The following is a 25,252-nucleotide window of genomic DNA, read 5'->3' on the forward strand; positions in this document are numbered from 1 at the left end:
ATTACTAAACATGAACTATAATTGTATAGCTCGTCACTATCTTCAATTTCTTATTTATTATTATTACTTGCTGAGTTGGTTGGACTCATATTACACCCTGCACTTCATGTGCTGATTCAGGTGTTCCTGGACATAGCGGGTGTTGATTCATCCGTACAGCTAATTTTTCGGAGATTCAGAGGTAGCTGCCGTATTTTGCAGACCTTGTCTCTCCTTCACTATCTCCTTATTACTGTATTTGGTCTTAGACTATTGTAGACCATACTTTTCCAGATTTGTATTCATATTAGATGCTCATATACTCAGTGACACTAGGTTTTGGGGAGTGTTCGTCTCAGTATTTGTGGGATTTCGTATTGTATTTAATTATTATATTTTCAAACTTAAAAGAAATTGTAGTTTATTGATATTATCGGTTTGCCTAGTATTGAGATAGGCAGCATCACGACGGGTTGGGATTTTGGGTCTTGACAAGTTGGTATAAGAGCCTAGGTAACATAGGTCTCACGAGTCATGAGCAGGTGTAGTAGAGTCTTGCGGATCGGTACAGAGACGTCTATACTTATCTTCGAGAGGCTGTAGAACCCTAAGGAAAATTTCACTTTCTTGTATTCTGTCGTGCGAATTTGTTGATTTCGGAAACTAAAATTATATTCTCTCACAGATGGTGAGGACACGTACTACTGTATCAGACGGTCAGCCACCAGTGCCACCAGTTAAGGCCTGAGAGGCCGGGGCCGTGGTAGAGGCCGGGGTCGAAGTAAAGGTCGACGTGTAGCTCGTACCACAGTTGGACCAGCACCTGTAGTATCACCAGTTGCTCTAGCTCAAGCACCATCTGTGCCCATTGAGATTTCAGGCCTTCAGGAGACTTTGGCCCAGATATTGGCAGCTTGCACTGGTCTTGCTCAGGTGGTTTCGGCTCAGGCCGCACCTGCCACTTCTCAGGCCGGGGGAGGTACTCATACCCCGGTTGCCCTTACTCCAAACTAGGTAGTACAGGGACTTCAGGTACTAGGGGCACTACCAGCTCAGCCGGCTGCAACTGCTCAGGCCCCGGTAGTACCTGTTATGACAGATGATGAGCAGAGGAGACTTGAGAGATTTGAGAGGCTTCGACCTCCACCATTTAGCGGTACTGAGTCAGAGGATGCTTAGGATTTTCTGGATAGGTATCAACGGATTCTTCAGACAGCGGGTATTCACTACTTTTCAACTTTCTGGGGTTGCACTTAGATGGTGGGAGACATACGAGTGGCATAGGCCTGTTGGCGCAGCACCCCTTACTTGGCAGCAGTTCTCCGTGGTCTTTTTGGAGAAGTTTGTGCCTCTGTCCCGCAGAGAGGAGCTGCGCAGGCACTTTGAGCAGCTTCGCCAGGGTGATATATCCATGACGCAGTACGAGATGAGATTTTCTGTTGGCTCATCATGCAGTCTGGATGGTTCCCACTGATAGGGAGAGGATTAGGAGGTTCATTGATGGCCTCACATATCAGCTGCTGTTACATATGACTAGAGAGAGAGTATTTGGTGCTACTTTTGATGAGGCAGTGGACATTACTCGGCAGATAGAGATGGTTCATAGCCAAGAACGTGGAGAGAGAGAGAGAGAGAGAGGCTAAGAGGCCTCGTGGTCCAGGGGATTATAGTAGTGTTCCTTCAGGGGGACAGTTTTACCGCGGTATGGGTCGTTCTTCCAGACATGCTCAGACGGGTCATCGTGGTACATTAGTTAGCCACGGTTCTTACAGTGCTCACTCGGGACAGTATTCATTCAGTGCACTACCAGCACAGAGTTCTCAGCATGCCTCGTCTGCTCAAGCTTCTACAGGTAATTCCTTGGGTTATTATGAGCAGCAGTTCCATTAGAGGAGGGGTTGTTTTGAGTGCGGAGAATTTTGTCATTTCAAGAGAGAGTGTCCTAGGCTGTTGAGTAGGGCACCACAGCAGAGTTCTCGACCGACGGCACAACCACTAGAAGTTACACCACCCGCCCAGCCATCTGAGGGTGGGGGTCATGCAACTAGGGTTCGTCCAAGAGGGAGAGGCTGATCAGGAAACGGGCAGGCTTAATTCTATGCTTTTCCTGCCAGGCCAGATGTTGTTGCCTCAGATGCAGTGATCACAGGTATGATTTTAGTGTGCCACATGGAGGCTTCTATATTATTTGACCCTGGTTCCACTTATTCATATGTATCATCGTACTTTGCTCATTATCTGGATATGCCATATGAGTCCTTAGTTTCACCTGTTTGTGTATCTACACCGGTGGGCGATATTATAACTGTGGATCATGTGTATCGGTCGTGTGTGGTAACTATTGGGGAACTGGAGACTAAAGTTGATCTCTTATTACTCGGTATGGTTGATTTCGATGTAATCCTGGGTATGGATTGGTTGTCTCTATGTCATGCTATTCTGGATTGTCACGTAAAAATCGTGACGTTGATGATGCCGGGGTTGCCAAAGGTTGAATGGAGGGGTTCTCTAGATCTTGTTCCTAGTAGGGTAATTTCTTATTTGAAGTCCCAACGTATGGTTGGAAAGGTATACTTGTCATATTTAGCCTTTGTGAGAGATGTTGATGCAGATACTCCTATTATTGATTCAGTATCGGTCGTGCGAGACTTTCCGGATGTATTTCCTGCAGACCTGTCGGCTATGCCACCCGATAGGGATATTGATTTAGGTATTGACATGGTCCAGGGCACTCAGCCCATTTCTATTCCTCAGTATCGTATGGCACCAGTTGAGTTAAAAGGATTGAAAGAGCAACTTCAGGAACTCCTTGAGAAGGGGTTTATTAGGCCTAGTGTGTCACCTTGGGGTGCACCGGTTCTGTTTGTGAAAAAGAAAGATGGTACTATGCGGATGTGCATTGATTATAGGCAGTTGAACAAAGTTACAATTAAAAATAAATATCTATTTCCGTGTATTGATGAATTATTTGACCAGCTTCAGGGAGCGAAGGTGTTTTCCAAAATTGATTTGAGGTCTGGGTATTACTAGTTGAAAATTCGGGATTCGGATATTCTAAAGATGGTATTCAGAACTCACTATGGCCACTATGAATTTCTTGTGATGTTTTTTGGGCTAACCAATGCCCCAACAGCATTTATGCATTTGATGAATGGTGTATTTTATCCATATCTTGATTTATTTATCGTGGTATTTATTGATGATATTCTGGTGTACTCACGTATCCAGGAGGAGCATGCACAACACTTGTGTATTGTATTACAGAGGCTGAGAGAGGAGAGACTTTATGCTAAACTCTCTAAATGTGAGTTCTGGCTTAGTTCGGTGGCATTCTTGGGACATATAGTGTCTAGTGAAGGAATTAAGGTGGATTCGAAGAAAATAGAGGCAGTTCAGAGTTGGCCCAGGCCATCTTCAGTTACTGAGATTCGGTGTGTTTTCGGCTTGGCCGGTTATTATCGTCGCTTTGTGGAGGGATTCTCGTCTATTGCATCGCCTATGACTAAATTGACCCAGAAAGGTGCTCCGTTCCGGTGGTCGGATGAATGTGAAGAGAGCTTTTAGAAGTTCAAGACAACTTTGACTACAGCTCCAGTATTGGTGTAGCCTACAGGTTCAGATTCGTATACTGTGTATTGTGACACATCGCGTATTGGTCTCGGCACATTACTTATGCAAGACGGTAGGGTGATTGCCTATGCGTCCAGACAGTTAAAGGTACATGAGAAGAATTATCCAGTCCACGATCTTGAGTTAGCAGCTATTGTTCATGCCTTAAAAATCTGGCGGCATTACTTGTACGGTGTCCAGTGTGAGGTATATACGGATTATTAGAGTCTACAACATCTGTTTAAACAAAAGGATCTTAATTTGCGGCAGCAGAGATGGTTTGAGTTGCTTAAGGATTATGATATCACCATTCTCTATCATCCTGGGAAGGCCAATGTAGTGGCCGATGCCTTGAGTCATAAGGCGGAAAGTTTGGGCAACTTAGCATATTTATCAGTAACAAAGAGGCTTTTAGCATTGGATGTTCAGGCTTTGGCCAACCAATTTGTTAGATTGGATGTTTCCAAGCCGAATTGAGTTTTGACTTGTGTGGTTTCTCGGTATTCTTTATATGATCGCATCAGAGAGCGCCAGTATGATGATCCATATCTACTTGTCCTTAAGGACACTGTTCAGCACGGTGATACCAAGGAAGTCACTATTGGAGATGATGGTGTATTACGGATGTAGGGCAGGCTATGTGTGCCTAATGTAGATGGTTTGTGTGAGCTGATTCTCCAGGAAGCTCACAGTTCGCGGTACTCTATTCATCAAGGCGCTGCGAAGATGTATCAGGATTTGAGGCAGCACTATTGGTGGAGGCGGATGAAAGAAGATATAGTTGGGTTTGTAGCTCGGTGTTTAAATTGTCAACAGGTAAAGTATGAACATCAGAGGCTAGGAGGATTGCTTCAGAGACTTGAAATTCCGGAGTGGAAGTGGGAGCGTATTACCATGGAATTCGTAGTTGGGCTCCCACGGACTTTGAGAAAGTTTGATGTTGTTTGGGTGATAGTAGACCGGCTGACCAAGCCCGCACATTTTATTGTACTAATTATTCTTTGGAGCGGTTGGTTGGGATTTATATTCGCGATATTATTTGCCTACACGGTGTGCTGGTGTCCATTATTTTTGATCAGGGTACACAATTTACCTCACAGTTTTGGAGGGCAATGCAACGAGAATTGGGCACTCAGGTTCAGTTGAGTACAGCATTTCACCTTCAGACGGATGGACAGTTCGAGCGCACTATTCAGATATTGGAGGACATGCTACATGCTTGTGTCATAGATTTTTGGGAGTTCTTGGGATCAATTTCTGCCACTCGTGGAGTTTGCTTACAATAAAAGCTATCAGTCGAGTATTCAGATGGCTCTGTATGAGGCTTTATATGGGAGACGGTGCCGGTCTCCGGTGGGTTGGTTTGAGCCGGGTGAGGCTAGGCTATTGGGTACGAACTTGGTTCAGGATGCTTTAGAGAAGGTCAAAGTGATTCAGGAATGGCTTCGCACAGCACAGTCTAGACAAAAGAGTTATGCCGACAGGAAGGTTCGTGATGTTGTTTACATTTTTGGGGAGAAGGTTCTGCTCAAGATCTCACCCATGAAGGGTGTGATGAGGTTCGGGAAGAAAGGTGAGTTGAGTCCTCGGTATATTGGGCCTTTTGAGATACTTAAGAAAATTGGAGAGGTGGCTTATGAACTTGCCTTGCCACCTAGTCTATCAGGTGTTCATCCAGTGTTCCATGTATCCATGCTCCGAAAGTATGTCGGGGATCCGTCTCATATTCTAGATTTCAGTACAGTACAGTTGGACGGTAATTTAATTTATAATGTAGAGCCGGTGGCTATTTTAGATCGGCAGGTTCGAAAACTGAGGTCAAAGAACATAGAATCGGTGAAGGTACAGTGGAGAGGCCAGCCAGCAGGAGAAGCTACTTGGGAGATTGACCAGGAGATGCGGAGCAAATATCCACACCTATTTGATACTCTAGGTATGATTCTAAACTCGTTCGAGGATGAACGTTTGCTTAAGAGGGGGAGAATGTAACGATCTGGCCGGTTGTTTTGAGTATTATAACCCTGTTCCCCCATTCACTGCTCAATTTATGCTTTATAGTTGTTTTATGACTTACCGGGTTAGTTGCTTTGGTTCCGGAAGAAATTCGGAACGAAATGAGACACTTAATCTCATAATTGAAATTTAAGTTAGAAAAGTTGACCGGATGTGGACCTATGTGTAACAGACCTCAAATTTGAATTTTGATGATTCCAACGGCTCCGTATGGTAATTTTGGACTTAAGAGTGTATCCGAAAAATTATTTGGAGGTCCGTAGTGGAATTAGGCTTGAAATGCCGAAAGTTTAATTTTTGGGAAGTTTGACCGGGGGGTTGAATTTTTGATATCGGGGTCGGAATCCGATTCTGAAAATTTGAATACCTCTATCATGTCATTTATGACTTGTGTGCAAAATTTGAGGTCAATCGGACGTGATTTGATAGGTTCCGGAATTATTGGTAGAAATTAGAAATTTCAAAGTTCATTAGGCTTGAATTGGGGTATAATTCATGGTTTTAGCATTGTTTGAGGCTATTTGAGAGTTCGACTAAGTTCGTATGATGTTTTAGGACTTGTCGGTATATTTGGTTGAGGTTCTGAGGGGCTCGAGTGAGTTTTGGATGGTTAACGGATCAATTCGGACTTAGAAAAAAAAGCTGAAGTTTTTTCCCTCTGATGCAATCGAACCTGCGGAAATTCCATCGCAGGTGCGAGCTTGCAGAAGCGAGCCTGGCAAGCGCAGATGCGAAAATGGACTGTGGGACAGTGGTCGCAGGTGCGAGGGAAATTTCGCACCTACGTGAGTGCAGATGCGGAAGGACGCTCGCAGAAGCGCACATAGGCGCGCACATGCGGGCAAAGGCGCAGATGCGGGGGGTTTTCCACACATGCGGTTGACGAAGAAGCGGCCAATTTGCCGCAGGTGATAAAACCCCTGGGCAGTACAAAAACAGAGGGGTTCCGAGCTTTTGCCATTTTTGGACATTTCAAGCTCGGGTTGGGCGATTTTGAGCAAGCTTTTCACGGGAAAATTTGAGGTAAGTCCCTTGTGATCATTTCTACTCCATAATATTGAATTATCATCGAATAATCCGACTAGATTATATGTTTTTGAGTATAAAAATCGGGGGTTTGAACTTAGGGATTTGAAAATAAGATTTGAAGATTTGGAGGTCGAGTTGAGGTCGGATTTTGGTAAAATTAGTATGGATAGACTCGTGGTGGAATGGGCTTTCGGATTTTGTAGCTTTTATCGGGTTCCGAGATGTGGGCCCCACAGATAAAATTTTGAGTGTAATTTCGGATTTTTATGGAAAATTAGCATTTTCTTATGGAATTAATTCCAATAAATTTTATTGACTGAAACGAATTATTTGTGACTAGATTCGAGGTATCGGGAGGCCGATTTGTAAGGCAAAGGCATAGCAGAATGAAGAATTTCATGCTCTGAGGTAAGTAATAATTTTAAATCTGGTCCTGAGGGTATGAAACCTCGGAATTTGGTATCATGTGATTACTTTGGAGGTGACTCACATGCTAGGTGACGGGCGTGTGGGCGTGCACCGAGGGGATTGTGACTTGATCCGTCCCGTGAGAATGTACAGTTGAATAACTTATTGTGAGCTTTGTGCTATCTATGTGTTGTGGAAATTTGACTAGAAACCATATTTAGGCTATATGTTGGTACTGTTGGGACCCACAGAGGTCGTGTACATGTTGAACTATTTGCTTAATTGTTGTTTGTACTCAGTCACAATTTACTTGATTATTTTATCTCAGTCTCTATTGTTCATTATTGATGCATCATATCATTGTTGTTTGGGCTGATTTTATATGATTTCTGAGAGCTCGAGAGACTAGAGAGATTGATGACTGAGCAAGGACGAGGGCCTCATTGTGAGATATATTATTATAGCACGTGAGTTGGCCGTGCGGATACTTATATTATACTATAGCACTTGAATTGGTTGTGCGGATCCATATATTATACTATAGCACTTGAGTTGGCCGTGCGGATCCATATGTTATACTATAGCACGTGAGTTGGCCGTGCAGATCCATATATTATACTATAGCACGTGAGTTGGCCGTGCGGATCCAGATATTTATATTATGGCATGTGAGTTGTCCGTGCAGATTATAGCGCTTGGGCTGTAGGATCCCCTCCGGAGTCTGTACAACCCCAGTGAGCGCGGGTACCCATTGAGTGTGAGTGCTGAGGGCTGGGAGCCCAGTGAGTGATTGTTGTCCTGAGAGGTTGTACTTGTTTTTCATTGGTTGATGCATTTAGTTGCTATCTGTTATTGTGGTGAAGTTTCTGAAAGATTCTATATCCAGATTACATGAACTTGAATTGTATAAAAATTGATTTGACTTAAACTACCGGATTTGAAAGCATGTCTATTCTTTACTGGAATTACTGAACATGAACTATAATTGTATAGCTCGTCACTATCTTTAGTTTCTTATTTATTATTGTTACTTGCTGAGTTGGTTATACTCATACTACACCCTACACTTCATGTGCAGATTCAGGTGTTCCCGGACATAGTGGGTATTGATTCATCCGTACAGCTGATTTTTCGGAGATTTAGAGGTAGCTGCCGTGTTTCGCAGACCTTGTCTCTCCTTCCCTATCTCCTTATTACTGTATTTGTATTCATACTAGCTACTCATGTACTCAGTAACACCAGGTTATGGGGAGTGTTCGTATCAGTATTTGTGGGATTTCGTATTGTATTTAATTATTATATTTTCAAACTTGAAAGAAATTGTAGTTTATTGATATTATCGCCTTGCCTAGTATTGAGATAGGCGCCATCACGACAAGTTAGGATTTTGGGTCGTGACATTAACACTTTGCCTCAAATATCATTTACGACCTTTATAACTCAATAGCAATTGCAACAACATGAACTGGAAAGTAATTCATAAAAGAGCAACGCCTTCTTTAATCCAAAATTTTGTGCCTCCTTTTAAACTTACATAATAAATTATTTGCAACTGAATAATCCATAGTGGAATTATCTCTAGGAAATATCAACACAACAAAAACACGGGATTCACATAAAAATCAAAGTGGCAATCACACCAAATTATCATATAAAAACAAATTCAACAAACAAGGATTTATACATGACAAATAAAGGATTTACTATGTTCCAACAACTTTCCAATTTAATATATAATGGCGTCTACGAATTTCAACAAATATAATTTGCACATATAAACCAAGTACGTACTCGTCACCTAGCGTACATGGTTTCAATTACACAATTTTCACATAAGACTCAATGCCTAAGGGGGTAATTCCCCCACTCAAGGTTAGGCAAGATACTTACCTTTTTGAAGTTAGGCTGATATTCCAAAATAGCCTTCTTGCTTAAATTGACCTACGGACAACTCAAATCTATCCAAATTAATTGTATAACTTCATTAAAATTCATCGAAAATAATTTCGGATAATAAAACACCAACTTAAAATTTTATTCTAAAAGGTCAACGCGGGGCCCGCCCCTCGGAACCCGACATAAGTTGTACGAAATCAGAACACCCATTCCGATACGAGTTCAACCATACAAAAATTATCAAATTCCCATAACTGACCACCCTTCAAATCTTAAATTAAAGTCTAGAGGATTTCTATCATTTTCAACCGAATTCACTAATTTAGTGATAAAAACAACAATATATTCATGTAATTTAACCAAAATCAAGTTAGGAATTCTTACCCCAATGTTTTCCTTGAAAAACTCTCGAAAATTGATGTAACGACCCGGCCGGTCGTTTTGAGAGTAATAGCCCCGATCCCCTATTTACTATTTCCCACGTACCTTTTTCTGCTTAGGTGACTTGTCGGGAGGTTTTGTTTTTGATTTCGGAGTGTTTTGGGACACTTAGTCCCTAAATGGAGGTTTAAGCCTTAGGATTTGGACCGTAGTCGGAACTGTGTTAAGACGACTCTGGAATGGAATTCCATCGGTTCCGTTAGCTCCGTTAGGTGATTTTGGATTTAAGGGCGTGTCCGGATTGTGTTTTGGAGGTCCGTAGCTTATTTATGCTTGAAATGGCGAAAGTCGAATTTTCGGAGATTTGGACCGGTAGTGGAAATTTTGATATCTGGGTCGGATTCTGATTTTGGAAGTTGGAGTAGGTCTGTAATGTTGAATATGACTTGTGTGTAAAATTTGGGGTCAATCGGACGTGGTTTGGTTGGTTTTGGCATCGGTTATCGAATTTGGAAGTTTCAAGTTCTTTAAGTTTGAATCGGAGGATGATTTGTGATTTTAGCGTTGTTTGGTGTGGTTTGAGGGCTCCAATAAGTTCGTATGGTGTTTTAGGATTGGTTAGTATGTTTGGTTGAAGTCCCGGGGGACTCGGGTGAGTTTCTGGTGGTTAACGGACTTGGAATGAAAGTTGAGAAATTTCTAAAGTTTGGTCTTTTGCTGGTATGATCGCACCCGCGAGGGTATTAGCTGCAGGTGCGATGTCGCATGTGCGGTAGGTTGAGCGCAGGTGCGGAAGGGGTGGAGATCAGCAGAGGTCGCAGGTGCGATGGTTTCTCCGCACCTGCGATAGCGCAGATGCGGACAAGTGGTCGCAGAAGCGGAGGCAACCAAGGTTAGTCATTTTCACAGGTGCGCCCATATTTTTCGTACCAGCGGGCACGCAGGTGCGGAAATGCCTGGGCAGTGTTTAAAACCGAAGGGTTTCGTGATTTTTGTCATTTTGGACTTTGCAAACTCGGTTTAGGGCGATATTTGAGAGCATTTTCGAGGCATTTCTTGAGGTAAGTCCCTTGTGCTTATTTTTTATCATTATTCTTGCTTCCCCATTTATTTTTCCACCTAGTTAGTGTGCATTTAAGGTGGAATTTGGGAGTTTGAGGTTAGCAATTTGGAAAGTTTGATTTGTGGATTTGAAGGACCATTTAGTGTCGAATTTTAGTAAATTTGATATGGTTAGACTCGTGAGTGAATGGGCTTTCGAATTTTGTGACTTTTACCTGATTCCGAGACGTGGGCCGGGTCGACTTTTTAGGACGAATTTCAGAATTTTTATTAAAGTATTAATTTCATTAATTAGATGAGTCTATTATGGTTGTATTTATGATATGTAATTACTTTTGGTTAGATTTGGGCTATTCGGAACCGGATATTCGTGGGAAAGGCATTTTGACCGATTGATTGAGCTTGGTTCGAGGTAAGTGGCTTGCCTAACCTTGTGTGGGGAACTCCCCGTAGGATTTGTACTGATTTGATATATAAGCGTCGTGTACGTGAGGTGACGAGTACGTACACGGGTTAATTGTGTAAAAATCCAATTTTTCTACTAAATAATAACCTGATTTCTATCTTATTTGAGTTTTATCAGCATGTATAGTATCCTGCTAGATTAGAATAACATGCCTACTTGCCTTAACTGTTTACTTGAACTACGTGCAGCATGTTTAGTTAATTTACCTGTTTTTCCTTAACTGGCACTTAGGCTAAACTGTAGGATTTAGTGTCGTAACTATTGGATTCTATTGTTTCGCTGCATATTTACCTTGGGACTACGGAACGGTATTCCGGGAGATCCCCTTGTACTACATATTTACTTTGGGACTACGAAACGGTATTTTGGGAGATCCCCCTGTACTGCATATTTACTTTGGGACTACGAAATGGTATTCCGGGAGATCCTCCTGCACATTTACGTTTGGGACTACGAGACGGTATCTCGGGAGATCCCCTGTTGTATTCTGTGTACTGAGCTGTTTCCTTCTATGAATTCTTTCTTGTTAAATTTCAGTCTTTATTTTACTGCGATATTTCATTCTTGCCTTGCCTATCAGTGAGCCAGGACATCTTTGGACACTTCAAGGTATATCTGCCGTGTCCGTAGACCTCGGAGTCCCCTTCTACTCTTCCCCATGTGCATTATCTTTTGTATTTTCTTTTGATAGACTCTAATGTATAGAGACACTAGATTTTCCTTCTATAGTTTGTGATTCACAATGTTCCGGGTTTTGGTAATGCTGTGTAGTATATTGAGGAGTTGGTTATTGTACATGCCAAGTGGCATGGTATCCAGTTGTGTTGTTATTGCTACAATTAGTTGTTAAATTTATGTTTTCATTTCATTATTCCGCAAAATGTTAGGCTTACCTAGTCATAGAGACTAGGTGCCGTCACGACGTCATACGGATGGGAATTTTGGGTCGTGATAATTAATCGCCTCACCCGAGCTTTCTTGGTCCAAAAATAGAAGAATGATACGAAATTGGACTTTATTCTTCTGCCCAGGGGTTTGTTCTTCGTATTCGCGGCCCTCCCCTCACGTTCGCGATGAACAAATTCTCCAACAGCCATTTCCAAACTCTTCTCAGACAACCTCTAGTATAATAGTCATAACGTTTTGTACAAAACTCCAAATGATGAAGGGTTTACCTTTCTGAAACCTATACACCAAGGGCTATAACTTGCATTTGTTGCTCATCTCCCAATTCCTTATACATTTCGAGATATAAGCTTCTAAATTCAGCCCTGTGCAACAGATATTTCCAAACTCTTCCAAGACAGCCTGTATTATATCCACCATAACTTTTTGTACACAACTCCAAATGTCAAATAGTTTACCTTTCTGAAAACTAGATACAAAACGCTACAACTTTTATTTTTTGATCATCCTCAAATTCCTTATAGATTGTGAGATATGAGCCTCCAAAGTCAGACGATGGACAACAAAAATTCCTTCTTCGTGAACGCGAGAGGCCCCTCGCGAACGCGAAGAACAATACCAGAACCAGCAACCAACAGCATCAAAACACCCAAACTTGGTCCACAACCACCCCAAATCAAACCCAAGGCCCCCCGGTACCCCGTCCAATCGTACTAACCAATCCCAATACATAACACGAACCTGTTCGAGGCCTCAAATCACATCAAATAACATCAAAACCACGAACCACACATCAAATCAAAATCTATGAACTTTGAACTTTCAAATTCTATATATTGTACCGAAACACATCAAATCAATCCGGAATGACTTCAAACTTTGCACACAAGTCATAAATGACATAACAGAGCTATAAAAATTTTCAGAACTGGATTCTGACCTCGATATCAAAAAGTCAACTCCCCGTCAAACTTCCCGAAAATTCAATTTTCGCCATTTCAAGCCAAATTCCACAACGGACTTCTAAATAATTTTTCGGATACGCTCATATGTCCAAATCACCATACGGGGCTATTAGAATCATCAGAATTTGAATCTGAGGTCATTTACACATAAGTCAAATCTATGGTCAACATTTTTCATTTAAGCTTGAAAAATGAGAATTATTCTTTTAATGAAATTCCGAATCTTTCGAAAATCAAATTCGACCACACCCGCAGGTCATAATACATATTACGAAGCTGCTCGAGACCTTAAGTCACTGAACGGGGCATTAATTCTTAAAACGACAAGTCGGGTCGTTACATTCTCCCCCTCTTTAACATACGTTTGTCCTCGAACGTGCCAAGAATTATTTCGATGACATTAGATTACTGAGTGCATTATTTCACACATACTCACGGGTGATTATATGTCGCCGTAAATTTAACAGGGGTTTGACAACATCATCTCAGTGGAGATTATTTCTTTTATTCACACTTATAAGCCTTTAAGCCAATTCCTTACACTCCAAATAAATTTCAAATTCCTTACATCAACACACGGTATTAGTCTTAACCGGCTATAACAATTTGTGCCTACGCACACATCATACGGATTTCCATAATCACATCTCTGGTCATAATAGCTGTTTATAATAAATTTCAGCATGCTCAATTAATCTCATCTTAACCAAAGTCTCATCTCTAATTTTCACAACACTAACGGCAACACACGAGGCATGAAGAGCTCATAGTTATTTACCCAAATTAACGGATCATATTTAACGCCACCTGGACACTCACCTCGTAGGAAAAAACTCAATAATTACAACACGAATATGGCAAATTATGCACAGAGAAATTCATACAAGAATTATTTTCTCAGATAAGCCTAACAAGCATGACTCCCTATAAGTACTATAGTACAATTTAATTTCACAAGGGAAAATTTAAACACAAAAATTTTCATCACAAGGATCTCGTCCTTATATAACTTCCACCGCAGCCTGTAGCCCAGTTTACATATTTCACACCATATAAAAATGCGAGGATCTCGTCCTCAACTCCGAATCACAAGTATTTTGCACATCGTGCCAACCGAAATTTTCAATTTCCTCTCTTTCTTCTTTTCAATAAATTTCGTAAATAATTTTCACAACACATAATGAACTCCCATTCCAATAGGGCATATAATTCATAAAACTGAAACCAATTATTCCGAAATCACGTCAAAACCCACTGTAGAGAGTATTAGAAAGTCACTTTTGGACTTATAGTCCTCAATGGTGTACAAAATAAAAATGATAGACACGGGTTAACACCATCAAATATCCCAACAGGGATAAACACATAAATAGGTTTCGGAATTATGAAGCTCGCCCATAAGTGGAGCATAATAGGAGGACTTGCCTCGATATGACCTCGTAAACTGATCGTTGATACTGGACTCCCCTCACTTGGCGCAAAGCCATATGACACATTTCAATGATCCACAATACTAACCTTCATCGTTCGTACGACACTGGCCATAAGACACCTCAAGCCATTTATTTGGCGCATGTCATCCCCGTAACAGTTAAACTCGCTTCTTCCAGTGTCTTGGCTGCTAGTATGTACCCTTCGCTAAATAGAAATCTCATACGAATCACATAGTCTCTAATACCACCAACTATCTTCAGATTTACATCCACTTTGTGACCCTACCACGATTGTGACGATTAGGCAACTAATTAAACCTTCTTAAGATCGTACTTATCAACCATGTATCAGAACCTGATGCACCCCCATGTGCACAACAGAATGATCTCTCAATACTTCTGCATCTTTGATCTGGACGACACGTGGAAACAATGGTTGAGCAACCCTGGCTCCCTTATAACCCCTCTGTAGTATCACGAATCGTTGGCGCATAGTTGATACCGAGTGCGTAATTTCATACATGAGTGGATGCAAAAGAACATAAGATATGTGTTTCAAGCTAAATATATGTCGTACGATAAGGAATGAAAGAAGTGGAGTTTTCCTACTAGCTCTGTAGCCTCTCGAAGATAAGTACAGACGTCTCTGTACCGATCCGCAAGACTCTACTAAACTCGTTTGTGACTCGTAGAAGGTAAGTCGATTACAATTACAATTCAAGCCATTTTTTTTTATAATTGAAACCAATAGCGAAAATAATTATAACACCTTCCCAAGACTGAATACTGAATCACGAACTCTAACTGAATATATGCAATGATCTCAAAAATCGAATATACAATAATGTTCGAGCTAGAGTTGACAATACAATAAAATGAAAAGACTCCAAGGGACTGCGACGACCAAGCATCTCTACCTTGAATCCTTGCGATCAACACACTAACTCTGCCGGAGTCCGATATCTCTAATACCTGGCTCTGCACAAAAATGTACAGAAGTGTAGTATGAGTACACCACAGTCGGTACCCAGTAAGTATCAAGACTAACCTCGGTGGAGTAGTGACGAGGTACAGTCAGGATACTCACTAGTCAAATAACCTGTGCAATATAGCAGTATACAATAGCACTGGAAAATAATTAGCACTGATAACAAGAAAATCAACCAGTAATGTAACAATAAGGCAAAAAGAACATCATAATTATTGCTCAGACGAATAAGGAACACAAGTACAACCAATTAATCAAGTCCTTCAAATATAAATTCTTCACATATTATTCTTTAAGATAAATATCTTTCGAATATACTTCTTTTGAATAAATATCTTTCGAATATACTTCTTTCAAATAAATATATTTTCAAGTAAAAGTCACCATGTGACACCTCATTTCACAATCATAAAAATTACAGGTCTCGTCCCACTTTCATATTTTTTACGGTACCTCGTGCCCATATTTCTATCACAACCACACGGACAACTCACGTGTCAATAATAAAATCATCATATTTTTTCCGGCGCCTCATGCCCATATTTTTTTCATAACCGCACGAACAACTCACGTACCAAAATATCAATGTATATAAGATCCGCATGACTAATTTATTTTTAATAAAGTAAGTTTACATTTTTTAATCAAAGTAAGAAACCATCAAAGAAATGAGTTTATTTTTGAACTCGTTTGGGTGAAGAACATGACATTTCAATTAAAATGAAGCATCCGATGACTACTAATTTGGATGTAAAAACTTATTAAATTAAAACATAATAGCAATTTCTTTTATTCGAAACAACTCAAATCTCGAAAACGAGTAAAAACCATAAACACAAATCCTCAGAATCTTGTACAAAGAGCCAAAGCCAACACAATACAACAAGAAATACAAAACACATAATAAAATCAAATAATGCATCACGGAAGAACACAAGAATTTACATATCGCGGAAAACAAAATAACCAAAGGCAAGTGAAACAATAGAAAAATATCAATAAAGGGCACTCTTGAGGTACCGCCTCATAGTCCCGAATCATAAATAAATTTTAACAAAGGGCACTCTTGAGGTACCGCCTCGTAGTCCCAACACAAATATCAACAACAATAATGCTCTCATGCCATCACAAGTCATCACAAATCAATCTCCGACATAGCCCACCTTGTCTCTCCACGTGCGCAATAATAAAGTAAATGCCCGCCTTGTCTCGCTATACACACATAATAATATTCCCACCTTGTCTCTCCACATGCGCAAACTCACATATATAACCCGCCTTGTCATGCCGCATGTGCATATATCAATAGTAACAATAGCACGACAGAAACCTCGTGCAAACACTCGGACAATCCTCCCAACAATATCATGTGCCAATATCACAACATCTCATAAATTTCACCTCAAGTTCTCTAATATTACAATATGTCACAAATTGCACATCGAGTGCTCAAATATCAAAACATATCGCAAATTGCACCTCAAGTGCTCAAATATTTTAACTTGCCACATAAATCAACAATACATCATTTTTCACATTAAGAAGCCTATGGCTCGACCATAATGTGCACAAAAATCTTAACAAATATATCCGGGAGCGAGCAACTCAATAAAATAATATTTCACAATTTAACACTTTGCCTCAAATATCATTTACGACCTTTATAACTCAATACCAATTGCAACAACATGAACTAGAAAGTAATTCATAAAGGAACAACGCCTTATTTAATCCAAATTTTTGTGCCTCATTTTAAACTTACATAGTAAATTATTTGCAAATGAATAATCCATAATGAAATTATCTCTAGAAAATATCAACTCAACAAAAACACGGGATTCACATAAAAATTAAAGTGGCAATCACACCAAATTATCATATAAAAATAAATTCAATAAACAAGGATTTATGCATGACAAATAAAGGATTTATTATGTTTCAATAATTTTCCAATTTAATACATAAGGGCGTCTACGAATTTCAACAAATATAATTTGCACATATAAACCAAGTACGTACTCGTCACCTAGCGTACATTGTTTCAATTATACAATTTCCACATAAGACTCAATACCTAAGGGATAATTCCCCCACTCAAGGTTAGGCAAGATACTTACCTTTTTGAAGTTAGGCCGATATTCCAAAATAGCCTTCTTGCTTGAATTGATCTCGGGACAGCTCAAATCTATCCAAATTAATTGTATAACTTTATTAAAATTTATCAAAAATAATTTCGGATAATAAAATACCAACTTAAAATTTTATTCTAAAAAGTCAACACGGGGCCCTCCCCTCGGAACCAGACAGAATATTTACGAAATTCGAACACCCATTCCGATACGAGTTCAACCATACCAAAATTATTAAATTCCGATAACGGACCGCCCTTCAAATCTTAAATTAAAGTCTAAAGGATTTCTACCATTTTCAACCAAATTCACTAATTTAGTGATAAAAACAATAATAGATTCATGTAATTTAACCAAAATCAAGTAAGGAATTCTTACCCCAATATTTTCATTGAAAAAATCTCAAAAAATCGCCTCACCCGAGCTTCCTTGGTCCAAAAATGGAAGAATGAGACGAATTTGGACTTAATTCTGCTGCCCAATGGTTTGTTCTTCACGTTCGCGACCCTCCCCTCGCGTTCGCGATGAACAAATTCTCCAACAGCCATTTTCAAACTCTTCTTAGACAGCCTCTAATATAATGGTCATAACCTTTTGTACAAAACTCCAAATGATGAATGGTTTAACTTTCTAAAAACTAGACTCCAAGGGCTATAACTTGTATTTGTTGCTCATCTCCCAATTCTTTATAGATTGCGAGATATAAGCTTCCAAAATCAGCCTTGTGCAACAGAGATTTCCAAGCTCTTCCCAGATAGCCTGTAGTATATCCACCATATCGTTTTGTACACAAATCCAAATGTCAAATGGTTTATCTTTATGACAACTAGACACAAAGAGCTACAACTTTTATTTTTGGATCATCTCCAAATTCCTTATAGATTGCGAGATATGAGCCTCCAAAGTCAGATGGCAGACAACTAAACTTCCTTTTTCACAAACGCGAGAGCCTCTTCGCGAACGCGAAGAACAAAGTCCCAATAGCAAAATCCTTCTTCGCGAACGCGAGAGGCTCCCCACGAACGCGAAGAACAATACCAGAACCAGTAACTAGCAGCATTAAAACACCCAAACTTGGTCCAGAACCATCCCGAATCAAACCCGAGGCCCCCGGGACCCCGTCCAATCGTACCAACCAGTCCCAATACATAACACGAACCTGCTCGAGGCCTCAAATCACATCAAATAACATCAAAACCACGAATCGCACCTCAAATCAAAATCTATGAATTTTGAACTTTCAAATTTTATATCTTGAGTCGAAACACATCAAATCAATCCGGAATGACTTCAAAGTTCAAATTTTGCACACAAGTCATAAATGATATAACGGAACTATAAATTTTTTTTCAGAACTGGATTCCGACTCCGATATCAAAAAGTCAACACCCCAGACAAACTTCTCAAAAATTCAATTTTCGCCATTTCAAGCTAAATTCCACTACGGCTTTCTAAATAATTTTTCGGACACGCTCCTAAGTCCAAAATCACCATACGGAGCTATTATAATCATCAGAATTCGAATCCGTGGTCGTTTACACATAAGTCAAATCTTCGGTCAACTATTTTCATTTAAGCTTCAAAAATGAGAATTGTTCTTTTAATTAAATTCCGAATCTTCCGAAAATCAAACTCGAGCACACCTGCGGGTCATAATACATATTACGAAGCTGCTCGATACCTTAAGTCACTGAATGGGGCGTTAATTCTTAAAACGACAAGTCGGGTCATTACGGTGTCCTAGTCTACACGCACTTTGATTATCTCACTGCGAACTTGCTACCTCTCACGTACCGGGTAACTCTGCCTTGTTATTACAGTACGTTTGTTTTCTGGTCCGGGGTTCCCCTCTCTCCCCCTCTTCTCTCCCTCCCCCACCTACTACAGGCTCTGTCAAATTCGAATGAATTTATTTATTCTTTTGCTAAATGTACTGCTCTGTGGATGTAAATAATTTGTCTTACAACTTAGTTTGCTAACCTGCAAGTTTTCTTTCCCCGAATTTGCTCCTAGAACTCTTAATTTCTTTCATTTTTTTGTTTGGTTCTAAGTTATGTTCAGGCTCAAGAATCTCGAATGCCATTCTTCTATGGCGGGTCTACATCTCACATGTAACATCAGATAATACATGCTTGATCCTAACATTGTTAAACATGTTAACAATGTTACACTTTCCTTCCTTCTGCTGTGACTCTGCGAACGCTGGTGAGTTAACACATAACTCTCTGATAATATGGTAAATTTTTTTTTTATCATCACCTCTCTCTTATATTAGTTTATATTTTGTTTGTGCAATCTAATCCTAGATTTGTATAATACACCGTAAATATGTGCATCACGTAGTTGGGGATATACTTTTTCTATTGGGTATTTAGATTAATTGTTGTTTAGATATCAGAATGTGGGTTTTGATTGGAACGATTTGGTTAAATTTTGGTATGGAAATTAGTACCAAAGTTACGGTCATCACTGGTTGGTTAGAGGATAGGGAAAGAAGAGAAGAGAGAAAAAAGAAAAAAAGGTGTAACTGAATTCCTCAATTTAAGACACTAATAATTGATTGTATACAGATTGTAAAGAAAACTTGTTTAGGGCGGGTAATATACAAAACTTGTACAATTTTGATAAATAAGTTTCTAATATTGCATAGGAAGAAAAAAATTTCTTCTTTCAACTATATGGCCCAATTATCCTTGGGCTTCTTGTCTTTTTCACTAATGGACCTACAAATGACATAATAGATCTATTGCTACCAAACATGGTAGAAATGACATAAGGTCGCTACTATAAAGGGCTTCTATTTAGAAATTAGCCAATGTATCTTAAATATTAAATTTTCAGTTCAATTTTATCCTGAATTGGCTTGAAATTAAGAATTTTAGTTCAAATAAAAATAAATATTGGTTAATCCCTAAATAACAACCCTAAGAATGACTATTTGTGTACTTGTCCCACCAAACATATATTAAAAGTGAAAATGACACTAGGTAGCCACTTTTAAACATACTGTTTAAAATATATTCACAGTTTAAAATGTATTTAAAGATTAACCAATTTCGCTCAAACTTCAGGACTCGACGTTCTAGAGTTTAAACCTCAAAATTCAAACTTCAGGACATCGAGTCATAAAGTTCGAAAATTGTGTCTTGAATTTTAAAATAGTAGTTCAGAAATTCAGGACACTTAGTCCTGAATTTTAAATTAGCAGCTCAAAAATTCAGGACATTATTTTCAAATTTAGGATTCTTAGTCCTGAAGTTTGGATGAATTGGCTAATCTTTAAATACATTGTAAATTATGGATATATTTTAAATAGTAGACTTAAAAGTGGCTATTATTGCACTTCGCCCGTATTAAAAAGCTTTGGGTCCATTCGTATATTCCAAAGTAAAAATTGCATGGGGCGCCCTATTTTGTCGCCCTTTTATCTTATACCCGTTTTGTTTTTCCGTTTGGATCCATACCCATCTTTTTTTGTTAAAAGCGTTTTAAAAAGACGATTTTGTCCTTCTTTAATAAAAGACTATTGACAAACTGCAGGACAAAAACTTAAGCATGTTTAGGCTGAAGTTTTAACAAATAAACTAAAAAACTTCAGCTTGTTTAGACTGAAATTTCGGATAAAACTCAGGACAAAACTGTAGACTGCGTTACAAAACTTCAACATGTGTTTGGTATGAAGATTTAGCAAATGAACTAAATAACTTCAGCATCCATTAACAAAAACTCTTTAGAAAATTACATACTGCAAGACAAAAACTTAAGCATGTTTAGTCTGAAGTTTTAGCAAATGAACTAAAAAATTTCAGCATATTTAGTCTGAAATTTTAGCAAATGAACTAAATAACTTCAGCATGTTTTGTCTGATGTTTTAGTAAATGAACTAAATAACTTCAGCATGCATTAACAAAAACTCATTAGAAAATTACATACTACAAGACAAAAAACTTAAGCATGTTTCATCTGAAGTTTTAGCAAATGAACTAAAAAATTTAAGCATGTTTAGTCTGAAATTTTAGCAAATGAACTAAATAACTTAAGCATATTTAGTCTGAAATTTTAGCAAATGAACTAAATAACTTCAGCATGTTTAGTCTGAAGTTTTAGCAAATGAACTAAATAACTTCAGCATGTTTAGACTGAAGTTTCGGATAAAATTCATAACAAACTGTAGACTGCATGATAAATAACTCCAGCATGCATTAGCATGAAGTTTTAGCTTTAATGTGAAATAATTTTATGCTATATTAGCATGAAATTTTAGCTTCAAGGTGAAATAATTTTATGCTATATTAGCATGAAGTTTTAGCTTCAAGGTGAAATAACAAGTGTGATTCTGAAGATAAATCTAGACAAGTTTCTGATTTTTTTAAAAAAGTTGCTGAAAGGAGAGGAGTATATCGTTTTATATTTTTTGTCAGGGGTGTAATTATCATATTATTACAGATTTTTTATAAGATGATTATCAAATCAATAATTTTAAAAAATAAGGTACATATTAAAAGGTGACACAAATATAAGGTACTACTGCAAATACCCGTTACAAACCCCATTTCCATATTTAAAAGCCCATTTTCATCAACCGCAAAACCCAAAAAAAAAAAACAGAACACTTTTTAACCCCTGAACCTTCGGCAGCTCAAAAATACACAGCAAAACCAGATTTGATGCTACCAATGCAACGCTTAAATGGGTTTTTGGTATATTATCAAAACCCACTTGCTAGAATGGTCACTTCACGCCACTCTTGCAGCAAATTGTTCATTGGAGGTCTCTCTTACTTTCTTTTTTCGTTCCTACTATGTTTAGAGATTAGGGTCTACAATTGATTTATATTTCTGAATTCTAAGATTTAACTTAATTGCTATGTTTTCCTGCAATACTAGTATTTGCTAAAGAAGATTAATATTTTTGAGTCATATTTGCAATGTCAATCGATCAACTATGCCAATACAACTTTAGTCTTATATGAATCCTCTATATTCTATTCGGGTCCATTTCTTTCCAATAACGCTAATTAAATTATCTTTTGATCAAAATTAGGATTTTTGTAAACTAGTGTTCGTTATAGGATTACGATATTATGACTGTGTTTGCACGAATGTCAACCTGATATCATGAGATGAGTTTAAATGGAGTAATGTGGTCAGTGAGGATTCATATATAGCCGACCCCAATTTGTTTGGGACTGAGACATAATTGTTGTTGTTGATTACACGTCCATCAACTTGCTAGAACCTTCCTGAGGCCAGTTAAGCAAAGCTAACATAGCTAGTGTTAGAGTTCCATGTTTGTTGAGGATATGGACCGTGCTCACTAGTCTGTTGATATGGTTTGGGAGAATCCTCACATTATGAGTTAGATTTTAAGGTTGAGTTGGGACCAAGTCCATTATGTTTGAACATGATACCAGAGCGAGACCCATTCCTAATGTTATGTTACCCAATGTTGGATTCCTATGTTATGCTTTTCATGTTCCAGATGTCTTACTTACCCTGGTCGTACAGGGTGGAGGGTGGGGAAGGCAGGGTGTTAGACTCCTATATTGGTTGATTATGGATTCTAATCTCTTTACATGATCTCAAACAATTCTCGCCTCACGAGCTACCTTTTGGAGTTAAATTGGGCCGAAGGTCTATCTTCTTAACCAATGGAATTAGTCGTATTTGCATCTCAAAGATAAAATAGCATTTTCAAAAAAGAATTGATTTTGACTAGTCGTTCGAGCTGCTTCTGCAGTATATTTAATGGGATAGGAAATATGGTATGTAAAATGAAAGTTGATATGGATAGTCAACTCACTTTTTGTTGAATTAGGATTTGAAGTCCCTGATCTTGTATGAGCTGTCATTTGCTAAAGGATTTGAGCTTAGAACAGTCCTTTCGTTTTGACTACTCTGATACATGTGAAGCTAAAGATTTGCATCTCGATGTCTTTCTGTGTTTAGCTGATTTCTTTCAGGATGTTAATTGAATAGTTTCATTCTTGAAATACCACTTGTATTTCCATATTAAAGATTTTTCACTCTTGTACATATTTTTACTTTGTGAAATATAACACTTTAGCTGTTTCTGGTCTCTTGTTTCGGGAGAAGGTTGTACTAATATTGTTGTCAGTGTCCTAATTTCTGCAAAAATATGCAAATCCTCTTAGTTGCGTTAAAGTTAGTTTATGATTTTTTATTTGATTTTTAATGATCTGGGATATTCGCTGTTTCAGTTTTGAAATTGCCTCTAGCTTTTCTCCACTTAAATACTCTACTTGGTTCAACAGCTAAATTTCGAACTTTGTGACATGCAGCTACCACATATCTAGCAGTGCTCTACTGTTGGACCAAACCGTGGGGGCGTGTTAAAAGTTTGCTTTTTTCTGGTAAATAAATATGAAAGACATAATTTGCATCCAAGGGGGATTTTTTGTGCGTGGGGTGGGGTGGGGTCGGGTGGGGTGGGGGTAGTGTTCAGCCAATGACATGGCAGAGAGTGCTCCTTGGATGACAATTGCATTTTATATTGCTAATTTAGCAAAAGCATAACCAAGATTAAGCACTGATGATGGATTAGCTGTCACATGTTTGCACATGGTTATTTCCCATCTAAGTTTATGCTATTGGATGAAGGTCTTGCAGTTGTTCACTTCTATGAGTTGAGATATTATGTGCATTCTAATGTGTTTCAGTTTATAATGAACCCAAAGACCCATTTTTTTTTTTTTTTTTTTTGATTACATTTATGATCAAATCCAGATGAACACCTTATTGTCATATCTAAAAACAGAATGACATCAAGGAGAAATCTTCTTCGATCAATGTTAATTTGAAATCTTTGGTCAAAATGAGTTAGTTTGAGTCAATAACCCGCCTTTTTATGACATCTGATTTCTTTCAGGGCTTTGTTATGATACCAATGAACCTGTTCTCAAACAGGCTTTTGAGCAACATGGTGAGATAACTGAAGGTAATGTACGGATGCCAATAGTTCTCTTTGTTATTGTGACTTGCTTTTATATGGAGGTATAAGCTTATCCACTTTCAGTGAAAGTAATATGCGATCATAAAAGTGGAAAATCCAAAGGATATGGGTTCGTAAAGTTCACTTCTGAAACTGCAGCTAGCAAGGCTTTAAAGGAAATGGACGGTCAGGTAAGTGCAGAATAGTATAAGTTCTACTTCTATTCTTATATTTGCTCTTACAGTTTTGTTTATTATGCTTCTCAGTTATTGGATGGCAGAAATATTCGTATCAGTTATGCCCACAAAGAATGACATTGACAAATCTCATCGTTCCTTGTATGTTTTTAGATTCTCCACTTTTTGTCATATTTGTTTATTGCTTATTCTTACACAAGCATAGATCTTTTAATTAAAAGAAGCTACTGAACGCTCTGCTGATTGTGTTCTTCCTGAGAATTTACTGAATATTTTCCATATCATGATATCGTGGTCTGGATGTACACTTGCAATATTTAATATCTTCAGCTATGTTCATTAACCCTCTGTTTGAACCAAGTACAACCACCTTAAGAAATCTTAAACGACTTGAAAAGAAGTAAGGTTTCATTTTATGACGTAGGTGTGTGCAAGAACTAGCGATTTCAGCCGTGAAAGTTGGTACTGAAGATACTCGTTGAAGATTCTTCAACATTAATCTTGATTCTTGAGTTTGGTCAAGGGAGAAACAGCCACCGAAAAGGTCCTATGCCATGATTTTGCATCGCGTGTCAGGTTCATATCAATCTTTAATCCATCCATTTTCTTTTTCCCTTGTAGTATGCAGATTCATGTTTTCTGTAAGGATTGTTAAGGAATTAATTTTACAGCTGTTACAAGGGAACTATGATTGTGTTAGCTTGAAAATGTTTAGGGAGAAAAGCTCTACTATCAATAATGGATAGAGCCATTCAACTTGCTCAAAGCTCTGAAGGGGATCAAAAGAATTATTTCATTTGCATCACTTTGATTGGATTTGGAGAAGTCCAGATCATATTA

At 38.6% G+C, this 25,252-nt stretch overlaps 1 protein-coding gene across 1 annotated transcript; it reads left to right on the forward strand.

The window, feature by feature from the left end:
• The first annotated feature begins 19,318 nt into the window (after nt 1-19,318).
• On the forward strand, nt 19,319-24,976 carry LOC107796876 (glycine-rich RNA-binding protein 4, mitochondrial). The gene is made up of 5 exons (XM_075246328.1): nt 19,319-19,469; nt 24,153-24,221; nt 24,300-24,406; nt 24,482-24,553; nt 24,837-24,976. Exons 1-4 carry the CDS (start codon nt 19,418-19,420, stop codon nt 24,527-24,529), a joined length of 276 nt encoding a protein of 91 aa, XP_075102429.1. The 5' UTR covers nt 19,319-19,417; the 3' UTR covers nt 24,530-24,553; nt 24,837-24,976.
• Nucleotides 24,977-25,252: the final 276 nt, after the last annotated feature.

The sequence above is a fragment of the Nicotiana tabacum genome, chromosome 23, assembly GCF_000715075.1.
Source record: "Nicotiana tabacum cultivar K326 chromosome 23, ASM71507v2, whole genome shotgun sequence".
In the NCBI taxonomy this organism is placed as follows: Eukaryota; Viridiplantae; Streptophyta; class Magnoliopsida; order Solanales; family Solanaceae; genus Nicotiana; species Nicotiana tabacum.